The sequence below is a fragment of the Carcharodon carcharias genome, chromosome 7 (genome assembly GCF_017639515.1).
Source record: "Carcharodon carcharias isolate sCarCar2 chromosome 7, sCarCar2.pri, whole genome shotgun sequence".
NCBI lineage: Eukaryota > Metazoa > Chordata > Chondrichthyes > Lamniformes > Lamnidae > Carcharodon > Carcharodon carcharias.
This window is the reverse complement of record NC_054473.1, coordinates 169,849,297-169,865,959: the sequence shown is the minus strand read 5'-3', so window position 1 is coordinate 169,865,959 and position 16,663 is coordinate 169,849,297. Positions and strand designations below refer to the sequence as shown.

At 40.4% G+C, this 16,663-nt stretch overlaps 1 protein-coding gene across 1 annotated transcript in view; it reads right to left on the bottom strand.

The window, feature by feature from the left end:
• usp10 (ubiquitin specific peptidase 10) overlaps window positions 1-16,663 on the bottom strand; it is an 89,359-nt gene that overhangs the window by 33,242 nt on the left and 39,454 nt on the right. The window contains exons 7-11 of the mRNA XM_041191519.1: window positions 15,975-16,030; window positions 15,374-15,477; window positions 11,932-12,031; window positions 2,203-2,380; window positions 753-918 (exon numbers count right to left, since the gene is read on the bottom strand). Coding sequence (XP_041047453.1) covers window positions 753-918; window positions 2,203-2,380; window positions 11,932-12,031; window positions 15,374-15,477; window positions 15,975-16,030 — 604 coding nt within the window. The remainder of the gene's footprint in view (window positions 1-752; window positions 919-2,202; window positions 2,381-11,931; window positions 12,032-15,373; window positions 15,478-15,974; window positions 16,031-16,663) is intronic.

Below are 16,663 nucleotides of genomic sequence, written 5' to 3'. Positions count from 1 at the left end.
TAGAACAGAGAAATTCAAGTGCCAACCAACTTGACTTCTCTGCTTCCCAAAGCCACAAATTGTGTATTACTATTCAAATATCAAAGCACGAATGCAAGATACAGAATTAGAAATTGAAGTTTGCAGAATTCTCGGCTCACTCCTAAGGGAGAAATATGTTGTTCAAATCTGAAGAAAAAACTTTCTTTCCAGAAGATTCTACTACTTAGGATTACAACCCAGGAAAGTGTTAAATCTGCAATAGTTAAGCATGAAACTGGTAATTATTTTGCAAAAGTCTATTCCAGGGTTTCTAAGTTAATCACTACTTTGAATTTCAGAAGGTACTCAAAAGGATAAATTAGTTTTTAGCAAGCTTAAATCCAACAATATCAAATGCTCAAAGATCCATTGACTCAAAGCACTGTAATGAACAGACCAAATCTGTGCCAAAAAACCCAAATGTTATGGCTTCTTATTAAAATGATCAAAACTGTAGATATATTTACTTAGTGAGCATTTTAAATGCCAGCAATGTCACCATATGGTACAGAGAAGGCACATACACACTTTTTTTTAATTCATTACGTGAAATAAATGCTTGTATCCTAACTCCTACAAGCTGGAGTAAAATGTAAAATGTTTGTCTGCAACACTAAGTAACAGGGCATACATGTAGAACTCTTAAAAAATGCAGTTTGAAATTTAATAGATTTTACTTGTTGAGTAATTCCCATTTATATTTGGAATCCATTGTAATGAGAAATGTGTACCTCCTGCTTGGATTTAGTGGTATATCCCTGGACAGACTCCCTGGCCACCAAGCTTTCCAGAGCATCCTGCACTGTGCGGATCTTTTCAGATTGTATATCAAGCTGCAGCGAGAAGAACAGCTGGAGAGTAGCAGATTCCTTGGAACTTTGCTGGTAAACCACAGACCTGGAGGCAATGTAAAAAGTGAGCAGGTTTTGAAAGCTTTAGATATTAGTACATCTAATAACCTATCTATATACTTTTGTAGCCTCATGTCATCTTCATATCTTAATAACCTACCTATCTTTAAGCACATTTAGCAGATTTGGGATAATGCTAAATCTCTAAACATAATTAGCAGATTTGGGATAATCACAGAATCTCAGTGCAGAAGAGGCCCTTCAGCCCATCGAGTCTGATAAATCTGCTAATACTAAATCTCTTATAGTATAGCTTAACTCTAAATGCTGTAATTGCTTTTGACCTATATAACAAAATATACAATTAACCGCCACCTAACAAGCTCCTTAGAGGGATAAATTTGGTGCACCGCGTAGAATCATAAAGCACAGAAGTGCCTGCGCCGGCTCTTTGAAAGTTATCCAATTAATTCCATTTCACCATTCATTCTCCACAGCCGCGCAAATTTCTCCCCCCGTATTATGTAACACATTTTAGTCCACTGGTTGGCCCGAGAGCTTAAAAAATAGAACAGTTCATTGCCCATTTTCCTGATTTTGTTTTTTGCCAAGGGCTTATCCAACTCCAATTAAAATTGTTAATAGTGATGCCCTAGAAAAATTATTCCCTTTTAAAAATAATTCCAAAGGGAGGAAAAATATCAACTTTAATAGGCTTCTTAGTTACAATTATTTTGAAAGAACCTGGTATAACTTGAATCTGGTGGAAAAACTAGCCCAATAGGAGGAATTGTCATTATGAATGGCTCTACATTATGTAGGTCCTTGCTGAGGCAAAATCTGGTCACTCAGCTTTGTGTGTTTACATATTGGAGCATCGTAACTATCTGGGTCATTTTTGACAGGCTTATTTCTGAACCACAGTACTGACCAATGTACTGACTTCCTCTATTTGGCGAACATCTAATCAAATAATAAACTCCTGACTTTGCATACTAGTTCCTTTATTCAAAGGCTGACATTGCCACATTAAATCAGATTATTTCCTACCAACCCGTGTTAAATGGTGACAGCAGCAATAAGTCAGCCCATAGAAAAGGTAAAAGTTGTTTAAAAACGTTGCTTCTCAAATCCAAGTAAGCCAAATCAAGCGTCAGATAACAGAAAATTTACTGTATTGATGTACGTGCACAAGTCACACAAAAACATTAAAAACATGAAGAACATGAAAAAGTTCCATTAATTGTGGTAAGAGGGGTTTCTGTAACACAAAACACAATTAGCTATACAGGTTATTCAATAATGAAAGTACATATGGATTATGAGCTACCTGATATGACCACCAAAGACATCAGTGATAGGGGTTCGAATAAAGTCAGATTGGCGGGTAACAGATGTTTTATTCCGGGGGCCTACTTGCTCCCATTCATCCTCACTACCTTCGCCTTGCTCCTCCAAGTCTTCTTCAGCTCCTTGTTGTAATTCAGGTCCATTTGAAACAGCACTTTCTGTAATAAGCATAAAAAAATTACTTCCTACCAGCTCTTTACTTATTGCAGTCCATATTGAAATACATTTGATAACAGTATTCCAATATATGGTTTCAGCACACTATGGAAATAGAAGTAAGAAAAACACCTCCTTGTCTTGGTCATAAATACAGTCATGTGCACTTTTGGTTTATCTCTGTAAAATACAGGTTTAGCTACACTAAAGTTTAAAAAAAATTGAATTAGTCATTTAAGTATAATAGAAGGTTGTCTGCTGCAATGTGGAGAAGTGTCTTCTGTAATGCATTGGCATTATTCTTGTATTTGCTTCCACACACAAAGGATCCAGGCAGAACAAAAAAAAAATCTGCTCTTCAAGCCTGCTCCGCCATTTAATAAGATCATGGTTGAACAGATTGTAAACTCAACTCCACATTCTCGCCTTTCCCTGGTAACCTTTCACTCTTGCTTATCAAGAATCTATACCTCTGCCTTAAAAATATTCAGACTCTGCTTCCACCGCACTTTGAGGAAGAGTCCCAAAGACTCTTAGCCCTCAGAAAAAAATTCTCCTCATCTCTGTTCTAAACAGGCAACTCCTCACTTTTAAAACAATGGCTCCTAGTACTAGATTCTCCCACAAGAGGAAACATCCACTCCCTATCCACCCTGTCAAGACCCTTCAGGATCTTGTGTTTCAATCAAGTCGCCTCGTACTCTTCTGAACTCCAGTGGTTACAAACCTAGCCTGTCCAACCTTTCCTCATAAGACAACCCATTAGCAAACCTTCTCTGAACTGTTTCCAACACATTTACATCCTTCCTTAAATAAGTAGACCAATAGTGTACACAGTACTCCAGATGTGATCTCACCAATGCCCTGTATAACCGAAACATAACCTCCCTATTTTTGTATTCAATTCTCCTTGCAATAAATAATAACATTCTATTAGTTTTCCTAATTACTTGCTGTACCTGCATATTAACCTTTTGCAATTCATTCACTAGGACACCTAGATCCCTCTGCATCTCGGAACTCTGCAATCTCTCACCATTTAGATAACATGCTTCCTTTTTTTATTCTTCCTGTCAAAATACACAATTTCACACTTTCCCACATTATAATCCATTTGCCAGGACTTTGCTACCTCTGTAGCTTCATTTCATCTTCACATCTTAATAGCCTACCTATCTTTAAGCATTTAGTTGAATGTCCAATCATAAATTTTGTATTCAGTGAAAGTTAAATTTTTTGCACAGTAGTTTCATGGCAGAACTTCAATTTGAAGGCACGTGTATATATATTTTGGCAGTTGCAAACTACTTTTCCACCCCGGTTTCAGTCAAATATCATTAAAAGCTTTTAAAAAGCCATAAAATAGACCAATGAACCCAAGGAATAGGAAGCGACAGTGGCCATACAGTTGATCATGATTGATCCTCAATCACACCACCAATTTATAACCAAAGTAGTTTTGTTACCGGGCTAGTAATCCAACAATATGATCGACTCTTAAATGCCCATTCAAATGGTCTAGCAAGCCACTCCCAAATCACTACAAAATATACAAAAATGACTGAAACTGACAGGTGATCCGTCCATTACTCTAGGCACCAGAAATGACAATGGCAAACCAAGCCATGTCAACCCTGCAAAATACCACTTACTAACATCTGGGAATTTGTGCCAAAATTGTGAGAGCGGTCCCACAGAATAGTCAAGCAACAGCCTGACATAGTAATACACTCAGAATCATACCTTACAATGTCCCAGGCACCACCATCACTATTCCCGGGTATGCCCTGTCCCACTGACAGAACAAACCCAACAGAGGTGGCACAGTGGTATACAGTCGGGAAGGAGTTGCCCTGGGACCTCATGGCACCAGGTCAAACATGGGCATGGAAACCTCCCACTAATTACCACCCACCACATCCCCCTCAGCTGATGAATTAATACTCCTCCATGTTGATTACCACTTGGAGGAAACAATGAGGACAGGTAGGGCGCAAAACATACTCTGGGTGGGGGACTTGTCCATCACCAAGAGTGACTCAGCAACATCATTACTGGCTAAGGTGGCCGAGCCCTAAAGGGCATAGCTGCTAGGCTGGGTGTGGGGCAGGTGGTGAAGGAACAAAAAAGAGGGAAAAAAAGTTACTTGACCTCACCCATCTACATGGGGCAGATGCATCTGTTCATGACAGTATTGGCAGGAGTGACTACTGCACAGTCCTTGTAAAAAAAAGTAGTCCCATACTCACACTGAGGATGCCCTCCATCATTTGTGTGGCACTGCCGCCATGCTAAATGGAATAGCGTTTGAACAGATCTATCAATTCAAAACTGGGCATCCATGAGGTGCTGTGGGCCATCAGCAGCATCAGGACGTATTCGACCACAATCTGTAATCTCAAGGCTCGACATATCCCCCACTCTAACATTACCATCAAACCAAGGGATCAACCCTGGTTCAGTGAAGAGTGCAGGAGGGCATGCCAGGAGCTGCACCAGGCATACCCGAAAATGAGGTATCAACCTGGTGAAGCTATAACACAGGACTACTCGCATGCCAAACAGCATAAACAGCATGCAACAGACAGAGCTAAGCAACACCTTAACTAAGGGATCAGATCTAAGCTCTGCAATCCTGTCACATTCAGTAATCAATGGTGGTGGACAATTAAACAATTCACTGGAGAAGAAGGCTCCACAGATAGCCCCATTCCTCAATGATGGAGGAGCCCAGTACATCAGCGCAAAAAGCAAGACTGAAGCACTTGCAACAGTCTTCAGCCAGAATTACCGAATGGAGATCCATCTTGGTCTCCACCTCAGGTCACCAGCATCACAGATGCCAGTCTTTAGCCAATTCAATACACTCCACGTAATATCAAAAAACTGCTGAAGGCACTGGATACTACAAAGGCAATGGGCGTGACACCATTTCAGCAACAGTAGTTAAGACTTGTGCTCCAGAACTAGCTGTGCCCTTAGCCAAGCTATTCCAGTACAGCTACTACATTGGCATCTACCCAACAATGTAGAAAACTGCTCAGGTGTGTACTGTTTACAATAAACAGGGAAAATCCAACCTGGCCAATTACCACCCTCAGTCTATTCTCCATCATCAGCAAAATGATGGAAGGGGTCGCCAACAGTGCTATCAAGCGGCACTTACTCAGGAATAACCTGCTTACTGTCGCTCAATTTGGGTTCTGCCAGGGCCACTTAGCTCCTGACATTATAGCCTGAGTCAAACATGCACAAAAGAGCAGCATGTGATAGAGTGTAGCATCAGGGAGCCCTAGCAAAACTGGATTCAATGGGAATCGGGGGATAACTCTACTGGTTGGAGTCATACCTAACACACAGGATGATGGCTGTGGTTGTTGGCGGTCAATCATCTCAGCCCTGGGACATCACTGCAGGAGTTCCTCAGGGTAGTGTCCAAGACCCAACCATCTTCAGCTGCTTCATCAATGGCCTTTCCTCCAACATAAGGTCAGAAGTGGGGATGCTCGCTGATGACTGCAAAATGTTCATCACCATTCGCGATTCCTCAGATACTGAAGCAGACATTGCTCATATGCAGCAAGGCTTGGACAACATTCAGGCGTGGGCTGATAAGTGGCAAGTAACATTCCCGCCACACAAGTGGCAAGCAATAACAATTTCCAACAAGAAAGAATCCAACCACGTCCCCTTGACATTCAAATGGCATTACCAACACTGAATCCCCCACCATCAACATTCTGGGGAGTTACCATTGACCAGAAACTGAATTGTACCAGCCATATAAATACTGCGGCTGCAAGAGCAAATCAGGGACTGGGAATTCTGAGGCGAGTAACTCACCACCTGGCTCCCAATGTCTGATGACCATCTACACGATACAAGTCAGGATGGTGATGGAATACTCTCCACTTGTCCAGATGAGTGCAGCTCCAACGACACTCAAACACCTCAACACCATCCAGGGAAAAGCAGCCAGCTTGATTGGCACCCCATCCACCACCTTCAACATCCACTCCCTCAGTCACTGACTCACAGTGGCAGCACTGTGTACCACTGACAAGATGCACTGGAGCAACTCACCAAGGCTCCTCCGACAGCACCTTCCAAACCGCCAACCTTTACCAACTAGAAGGACACGGGCAGCAGACACACAGGGACACCACCACCTGCAAGTTCCCCTCCAAGTCACGCATCATCCTGACTTGGAACTATATCTCTGTTCCTTCACTGTCACTGGGTCAAAATTCTGGAACTCCCTCTCTGCACTGTGGGTGTACTATACCACATGGACTGCAGCAGTTCAAGGCGTCAACTCACCACCACCTTCTCAAGAGCAATTAGGGACAGGCAATAAAAATGCTGGCCTAGCCAGTGACACCCAGGTTCCTGTGAAAGAATTTTAAAATCCAGAGGCTTGCATTAATGATCCAGAGACATGAGTTCAAATTCCATCATGGCAGTTGCACAATTTAAATTCAATTAATGAAATAAATCTGGAATTAAAAAACTAACAAAGTAATGACAAACATGAAACTACTCAATAGCAAAAATCCATCAGCTTCACTAATGTCCTTCAGGAAAGGGAATCGTCTTTACCTGGTCTCGCTTACATGTGACCAAGACCCAAAGGAATATGGTTGACTCTTAACTGTCGTCGGAAAGAGCCTAATGCTACACGTACTAAGAATAAAACCAAATGGAACAGCTAGAATCAATCTAAGCACTGAATACGACTAAGGTATACTAAGCCTAGTTCACCCTACAATGACCTCCTCACTAAACATCTGATGCCATAATTCTGGCAAAATTGGAAGAACTGTCCCACGGACTAGTAAAACAACAGTCTGATATAATCATTCTGACAGAATCAAATCTTTCATCTATCTTTCCCGACTTCTCCATCGATGTCCCTGCCCCATCAGTAGGACAGTTCCATCGGTGGTGGTGGCAGTATAATGGCCCACAAGAGGGAGTGTGTGGCCCTGGGGATCCCCAACATTGGCTCTGGGCCCCATGAAGACTCAAGACATCAGATAAGACACAGGCAAAGAAACCGTCTGTTAATTACCATCTACTACCCTACCTCAGCTGTAGTACTCATTACCAGCTGACCATTTGGAAGAAGTAATGAGAATAGCAAGAGCACAGCATGTAGGAGTAGGGGAACCTCAATGCCCAGCACCAAGAGTGGTTCAGCACCACTACATTGGCTGAAGTCCTGGAAGGACTCGGCTTCCTGGCAGCAGATGGCGAGAACACCAATGAGGAAAAATTGTAATTGATCTCGTCCTCAGCAATCTACTTGTCACAGGTACAGTCCATGAAAGACTGCAGACTGAGAGTGACTGCCCTTGAGATCAAGGTAGCATTTGACTTAGAGCCTTTGAAAAATTGAAGTCAGTGGTTGGAACTCATACCTAGCACAAAGGAAAATGATTGTGGTTATTGGAGGTCAATCTCCAGTAACCAATACTACCAAAGTTTTCTGTTAAATGCACACCGTATTTTACAGTGAAAACATTTCCCTAGGTGCGACTGGACTAATCATTTCAGCCCAGGGTAAAGCTGCAGGAATTCTTCAGGGTAAAGCACAACCATCTTCCGCTGCTTCAACAATGACCTCTCCTCCAACTTAAAGACAGAAATGGGGATGTGCACTGGTGGTTGCACGGTGTTCTGCATCATTCGCAACTCCTCAGATATGAAGCAGGCCTTCCCCACAGGCTGCAAGATCTGGACAACATTCAGTTTTGGTCTGATAAGTGCTATGTAAGAGCCTGGCAACAACCATTTTCAACGAGAGAGTCTAACTATCTCCTCATGAAATACAACAGCATAGCAGTGCCGTATTCCCCCACCATCAAATCCTGGTGGTCACCACTAACCAGAATCTTAACTGGACCAGCCACCCAAATTCAATGCAGTTAAAAGACTGGGTATTATGGAATGAGTAACTCACCCTCTGACTCTCCAAAGCCTTTCCATCATCTACAAGGCACATGTCAGGAGCATAATGGAATACTCTGCACTTAGCTGGATGAGTGCAGCTCCAACAACACTCAGGACATGCAGCCTGCTTGACACTCCATCCACTAAACATTCATTCCCTCCACCACTATGCACCATCTACAAAGTAGACTACAGAAACTTGCCAAAGATTCTTTGACAGCACCTCCAAAGCCTGTGGACTGCATGAGAACATCATCACCTGCAAGTTCACCAAGTTACACCCTCCTGATTTCAAAATATAATATTGTTCCTTCGTTGTCACTGGGTCAAAATCCTGAAACCAACATATCCAGCAGCACTGTGGGTGTTCCTTCACATGGAATACAGTGGTTCAAGGCAGCAGCTCACCACCACCTTCTCGAGGCAAATTGGAAAGGCATAATAAATGCCGCACTTGCCAATGAACCCATATTCCAAGAGCGAACAAAAGAAAAAAATTGTGATTTTCTGACTTTGAGAGTCTGCAGGAAGGCTTGATATCTGGGGACTTGAGACTGTCCATAATCCTTTACAGCAGTAGGCAGGCAGATACCTGATAGTCATTCACCTTCATTTTCCAAAGCCAAAGCTCCCCAAAAAAGGTGGACCCACCATCAGAAGCCAAGGAGAAGATGAAAATGGGAGGGTTGTGGGTGTAGCGAGGAGGAGCTACCAACAGTCACTAAAAAAGTGTATGCACATGGCCTGGCTGGAAAGGATGGTCACTCTTGCAACTCATGTGCTTTACTTGATTCAGGTGGTCGGTGACATCAATTCATGCAAGTCGGTGAGCTGCAGCTGGATTTGTGGGAAGAAAGGGCTTGTTCAAATGGGCAATTCTTTATTCATCATCCATAGCAGTGAAGAACTGCCCTACCCCGAGAAAAGAACTGTTCAAACATTCAAACCCAAGAACAGAGCAGTTTGTCCATCATTATGGTTGCTAGGTAAGGAACTCTCCATTCCACAAAAGCATTTTCATTCTCAAAACCTATTTCCACGTCACTCTGACCTATATATCCAATGCTTGATGTCAGACATGGGCTTGGTGCATTAAAAGCTGTCTGTAGTTTGCAACTGGTGAGTGTCCATGGTTTAAGAGAGCTTCTTCTATATTTTATCATGCAAGTTCTTTAAGTTTCTCAATAAGTATTTGGTTTCTGGGAGCTCTGCATATGCCAGTTGCACTGTACCTTAGACAACCACCAACTAAAATGAGGATCTAGGTAACTTATCTCATTTATTGCTTTCAAACTATTTACTGTTCACACTTCAAAAGTATTGAATGGCTGTGGAACACTTTGGGATTACCCAAGTACATGATAGGGCAGTACATAAATTTAAGTTCATTCATTCTTTCAATACATTCTGCACAAACCAAACTCCACTGCCATTTTAGGCCTAGGTAATAAATTTAAGGTAAAACACGAAAGCTCTGATGTTGGGTTGATTAGTCACAAACTGACATCACAGAATTGATCAAATGTATTAAGGATAAACAGGCTTAAAAAAAATGCACATTCAAATCAATACAAATTCAGGATTAGTCTAACTGATTCTGTATAATCTAACGCATGCAAAATATTGCACTTTACAAATTTCACTAAGTAACTATACTTAATTTTGGAAGTATCTCCACTTTTTTTTTAGGTAGCCCTATATCCCTGGTTAGTTTCAGCATTATTCCATGATGTGGATGACTAGGAATACCAAAAATACTCTATAGCTTGCCTTTGAATGTTATCATACAGGATTAAATTTATAATTGAAAATTATAGACGTTTCAACTGAAGTGTTATAGATTAGATGCACTAATCATACAGTATTATAAAACATTTGGATTCAAGGGTTTTCTGATTACAATCGTAATGCCCTAAGAAACTACCGTTTATAGTGTAAAAATCGATCTCGTGTAAATGTTGACCCCATGACGTATAGCCTTAAATTTAATTTTTCACATATCTCAAAAATCGCCTTTAGAATTTCAGGGATTAAACATTGTGATTATCGATTACTTACCCATAATTACTACGATTTATTAATTTAAAGGTACACGCGGAAATTTCCCTCTGCAAATTCCTGCAATCTCCCAGCCATTCGACAAAATTAAAGGCTCACCACATGATCTAACATGATGCCTTGATTAAAGAACAAGCATGCAGCCTAATTTAAACTGCATAAAAAAGTGGGAGAATGGGTTAATGAGCACTGGCAAAAGAGTCATATCATCACCCATTGAGCCATCCAACTCTAAGCCCTCAGAGAAGCTAAGAAAGATGGCATTTCAGAATTCAAGGCCAGTGCCAGATACCACACAAGATTCATGAAAAGACATGATTTAGTACTCTGTCAGAAAATACAAATTTCACAATAGCTGCCACCTGATCTCGACAATAAAATCATAAATTTCCACTACTGTGTCATCTGCTGTCAAGAGGAGAATACATGTTGATTAGTCTGAGCTGGATATATGGATGAAACACCAATGAACTTCTGCAAGCCAGCAAACAAAAGTGTTAGCAAGACTGGTGAGAAAAATCGTCCTTGTAAAGAACGATTGGCCATGAGAAGGCATGGTTCAGTGGTTCCATCTTTTTGGCTGTTGGCATAAAATTAAAGCCAATGGTGATATTCAAATGCAAAGCTCTCCCAAAGAGAAATTTCAGAAAAGCTTCGCCGTCCACATTCACAAGAAAGGCTGGATGGGTGAACATGGTTACAAGAAATGGATCAAAGAAGAAGTGTGAAATTTGAGGCCAGGAGGCCCATGCGAAGAAAAAGGTTTGCTCATCTGAGACATATTCAAATCCCACCTGGTTGTCCATGATGCGAGATCAACCAACACCAATGTGGCAGTTATCCCCGTCGGTCTTAAGAGTGCTGTTCACCCCTTGGGTGTGTATAAATAAACCTCTCGAAGGAAGTATCCGTTTGATGTTGGAAGGCAAGAAAACATTCACTAAAGGTGGAAATATGCCAACATCCTCATGAGCAACATTGTGCCAATGGGTCATAGATGCGTAGAATGTACTTGATCTCAATATTGTCAAAAAATAATTTGTAAAATGTGGAATATCGAATATGTTGGACAGTACCGACGACCATAACTTGTGGAATGATGATGCCAAAGTTACCAGTACCAGCAATGATGGTGATGATGATGAAGATAAAGAAGATCCATATGATGTTATACACACCCAGACTACCTGGGATGAATTGCTCAGTGAAGTGTATAATGTGAAGTATAGTTAATTCATTATGGTATTTTTTATATTGTGGAGGAAATGTAGTTTTTAATGCTACAAAATAAATGTTAGAGAATTAACATGAATTCTTATAGTGATGTTGATTTTTACTTTATTCCAATGCAGCTATCAAAAACGAACCCAAATCAAGCACGCATATCAATCCTTCAAAAATCTTACCCATGTTAAAGTCAATTCATGACTTTTGGCCTAAAAAGTTGGTTTCAAAAATTCAACTTTTCACATTTCAGGAATTTAACTAAACACATTTCAGGAAACTATTTGCAAAATTCTGGGGTCAAAGAAAGATCACTTACTTTCATCCTGGGGAGTAATCAGTTTCTTGAGTGCCAACATTTCCTCATGAAGGCCATTTAAAATGAAGCCCAGATATTCCTCTGCATCTTCTTGCCTGCCCTAAATAAGAAAATATGACCCATTAATTAAAACATACATTTAAAAAAATACAAGCTGAAAAAGAAACTAGTGATAGAAAGTCTCAGCAGGAAAAATAACACTTGCCTTATTATAGAATCTTATTCAATTTTTCAGAACACCTCAAAGCTTTTCAATCCAATGAATTATTTTGCTTTCTGAAATAATCACACATGTGGATAAATGCAGCAGCCAATTTGCACAAAGTCCCACAAACAGCAAGTGACATGAATGGCCAAATTAAGTTTTTTGTGCTGTTAACGAGCAAGGAATTCAGGGAGGACACTAGGACAATATCCTGCTCCAATTCAACGTTTGTGGCACAAGATCTTTACCAATCACATGGGCCACAGGAAGAGAGATAGAGCCTCGGTTTAACCTCTCGTGATCTCTCATCCAGTACCTTCTCATTACTGCACTAAATGGTCAACTCAGATTAAGTCCTCAAGTGATCCTTGAACCAACAATGTTCTAATTCAAAGACATGTACCAACTCAGGAAATACATTTTTTAAAGCCACTTTGGTGACAGAATATAATGATGAACATAAAAAAAGCTTAACTGTGCTTACAGGATATTTGTAATAGAGTCATAAGCATCATTACAGCAATTCAACCCATCAAGCTCGTGCCCACTCTCTGCAGAGCAATTCAGTCAATCCTAATACAATAAACGGTTTTGTCAAGGAAAAGTCTTCGAACCATTGGTTTCAGAGTCAACTTGCTAAAATTAATAATCCTGCCCAGAATACAATCAAACATTTCCCTCATATGGGAAAAGACATGTTGCCAGAGTGCTGGGCAAAGCAGGCTGCAGTTAGTGTAACCATTCCTGAAACTGCTTTCTTAAGTAAAACCTGATCAAAACAACTATAGCAACTGTTGGAGAGCTTACACAAAGAACTTAGCTGCAACTGCAGCACCATTGCTAAAGAAATTGACTGATGTAAGAAAGGCGGCTTTCAGTCGAAGCAAGAAACATTAGAGTCAGAGAATATGCTTCATGTGAGGGACACTTTTTTTTTTAAAAGGAGGAATCTTAAAAGTGTCTTCTTTGAAGAAATAACTAGGCTTCTTTGAAATCCATCAGTGTACCGTCAAAACATTCATTCACAACACATTGCAGATTGAAACTCAAGAATAAAATGCGTCCGTAATCTCACCTTCAAGTAAAACAGTTATGGGTACAAGCCCCTCCCAGACACATGAGCACATAATCTAGGCTGACACTTGGGGGAGTGGCATCTTTCAGATGAGAGAGTAAACTGAGGCTCAGTCTGCCCCGACACGTGGATGCGAAAGATACCATGGCACAATTCGAAGAGCAACAGGGAAATTCTACCAATATCTTGTACAACATTTATTGCTCAACCAACATAACTAGAACAATCAGAATATATCTTGCTGATAATAGTGGGATCTTGCTGTGCATAAATTTGCTGCTGCTTTTCCCTACATTACAAATGACTATGCTTATAAAGTACTTAATTGGATGTGCAGCACTTCGGAACATGTTAAGACATGAAAAGTGCTATATAAATGCAAATATTCTCTATACAATTTGCAATGCAGCAGTCATGAAGGGCCTGAAATAACTGACCAATACTAAATCTATTCCACTAACGGAAAAAGAATGAGAGCAAGTAATGGCAAGTGGGAAATTTCCTCAAGCATGAAAAAGTATTCTCTCTGATGAGTTGTATTTCTCATGCTGGCAAGAATAATCAGCTCTGAAGATACAACTTTGGCTAGTGACACTATGTAACAAACGCCTGAAATTATAGCTAGTCTTGTATCAGGAGCCTGAAATATCTATATAAAGGGATAAGATAAAATGCCTTGGTGTGTTTTGAAAAACGAGGCATAATAACATTTGCATCTTCTTGGAATCTGGTAGAAAAGTTGATAAGGTCATGGCAAATTTATCCTGCTGATCTTTCTTTATCAAGTTTATAGGAAATCAACTAAAAGTCATTAAATAATAGAGGCTTGAGGGCCAATGCTACTTAGCTACCACAAGCCTAGCTGGAGCCACAATGGAGGAACTCAACCTTATTCCAAATTTTCATTTGCAGAACTCTTTCAAGAAATATTATGGTCACTGACATGAAGCTGGAAAGTTGTTGGGTGGGTATAATATAAATAAACCTGCACTCTATGGAAAGATTGCCCATAACTGATTTGCAGATTAGTCCATTGTCCAATCACAAATTCAACCCATGTGCACACCAGGTTTTTACCATTTTTTTTGGCATTTTCTATTCCATGTAATTGGTTCAATCATTGACAGACTACTTATGGAAAAGGAGGCGAGATGAAAAACATCTATCAAATATTTCCAAAAAGGCTACAAATACACTTGCAATTTTAGACTAAGTGTTAATGGATAGACTAACAGATACCACAAGACATTTGCTTCTTGCAGTGCAAGGGAATTGTGAAGTCAATTGCACATGGTGGCACAGTGATGTACAATGTTGGAGTTCCAACAACTGCATTGTGAAGATGATACAAGATGTCCATGATTCCCAGCCAGGGGTGGGGTGGGGAGGGGAGGGGCCGGGCAAGTGATAAGAAGAAGGGGTGGAGAAATCCCAATCTCAATAAGATGGAGTCACTGGGCGATTTCTCTTAAAAAAAAAGGAAGCTTAGAGGGCCATCACTCTCATTCACCTTACAGCTGACTATTCACCAGCAATTGTAGAGTGATTGGGAGCAAGGTCTCCAGTACTCCTAAATCAGGAAAAGCAATTTCAATATATAGAAACTTGGGGCGGGAAAAATTTAAAAGTTCAGTTGCAGACAAACAGTCGAAAACAACTAATGATTATTAAAAAATACCTTTCATCATCACAGGAAGAGCATGGCTCGGTGACAACTCTCCTCTGTGAGGAAGGGCACGGCCTCTCTTCAGCACCTCCCACTTGGTACGAGAGAGATCGGAACAACTCAGGTGTGGGGGGAGGAGAGAGAAGAGGAGAAGTCACGGGCATAAACTCACATCCCAATCCATGGCACCATGCACTGCGCCACCAATAACTTTTTCATTTTAAGTTCCACTTTGACATACAGGATTTTACCATTATGAATTACAAAAATGATAAAACCAATCTGGATTGTTAATGAGCACAAGGGTCTTACATAATTCAACTTAACTTTTGTTTACAGTTTCACTGCAGCATTGCATATTCAAACTGCAACAGAACAAAAGCAGTGGTACTAAAAGGGCTTGATGGGTGTCAATAATATTAAAACTCCAAAACACCATTTGGGATTAAGAAAAAATTCACAATATACTCCAGGGAAAACAATACACCAAACTTACTTTTTCAGATAAACTTGACTTGATAACCGTCAGCACTCTGTAAATGTAGGTTGGTTCGAAAGGAATTCCAGCGCGAATATCTTTAACAGTTTTATCACCAGTACCTTACATAATTATGAAAAATTATAAAAAGAGATTCTAGTAAAATGCAGAAATAAAGCATTTACACAGCAACATGAATTACTTTTAGTCATGAAGATTTTCTGCTTTTCATTTTTAAAGTATATTATAAATACCAAAAATGAAAAATTAACTAATGTGTAGTTGGGCATTTCAGAATCAAACTATGGTAGTAACTTCCTCAGAGTGACAATCAGCGTCAGAATGCCACTCTGCGCAAAAATTTTGTGCTTCTGGGCAACTGGCATGCAAACCCTTACCTATGAAATTCCAAGAGGGATTCCCCAGCAAAACTTTGGGATTTTCCCCCAACACAACTTCAGGGTATTCCCCCGCCCCTCCCAAATTCGATGCTGGACAGCTTGGAAGTCACGGCCCTATGTGCTATTTTAATGACATTTTAAATAAAATGGAGTTGACAGAAGCCTTTATTAGCACAAAGCCACTAAAATATATGGGCTGTGTTACCTAAATTACATACCTGGTTTTGGCTTGGAGGGTACTGGCATAGTACTGAACTCATTCATCAGTCGAACGCTATTTAATTAACAAAATAGAACAACGTTCAGTTTAGAGAACATTTTTTTCCAAAGTTTTTAATGCGTTTATTCTTTTATCAAAATATAAATAAACTAAGCTAAAAATTCTTAGAAAGCAATCGTATAAGGCATACCACAATATGAACATTTACAAATTCTATCTGACCTAGTTTACTTTTAAATTTATATAAACGTGAGCAGACCTGACCATATAACTGACTAAAGCACTGTTCAAAACATTTTTTTTTAATTCATTCATAGGATGTGGATGGCAATGGCTAAGCCAGCATTTATTGCCTATCCTAATTGCCCTTGAGAGAGTGGTGGTGAGCTGCCTTCTTGAACCGCTGCAGTCCATGTGGTGTAGGTACACCCAGTGCTGTTAAGAAGGGAGTTCCAGGATTTTGAACCAGTGACAGTGAAGGAACAGCAATATAATTCCAAGTCAGGATGGTGAGTGGAACTTCCAGGTGGTGGTGTTCCCATGCATCTGCTGCCCTTATCCTTCTAGATGGTACTGGTCATGGGTTTGGAAGATGCTGTCTAAGTAACCTTGGTGAGTTCCTGTAGTGCATCTTGTACATGGTACTGCTGTCACTGGGATTGAGGGGGGGTGGAAGGAGTGAATGTT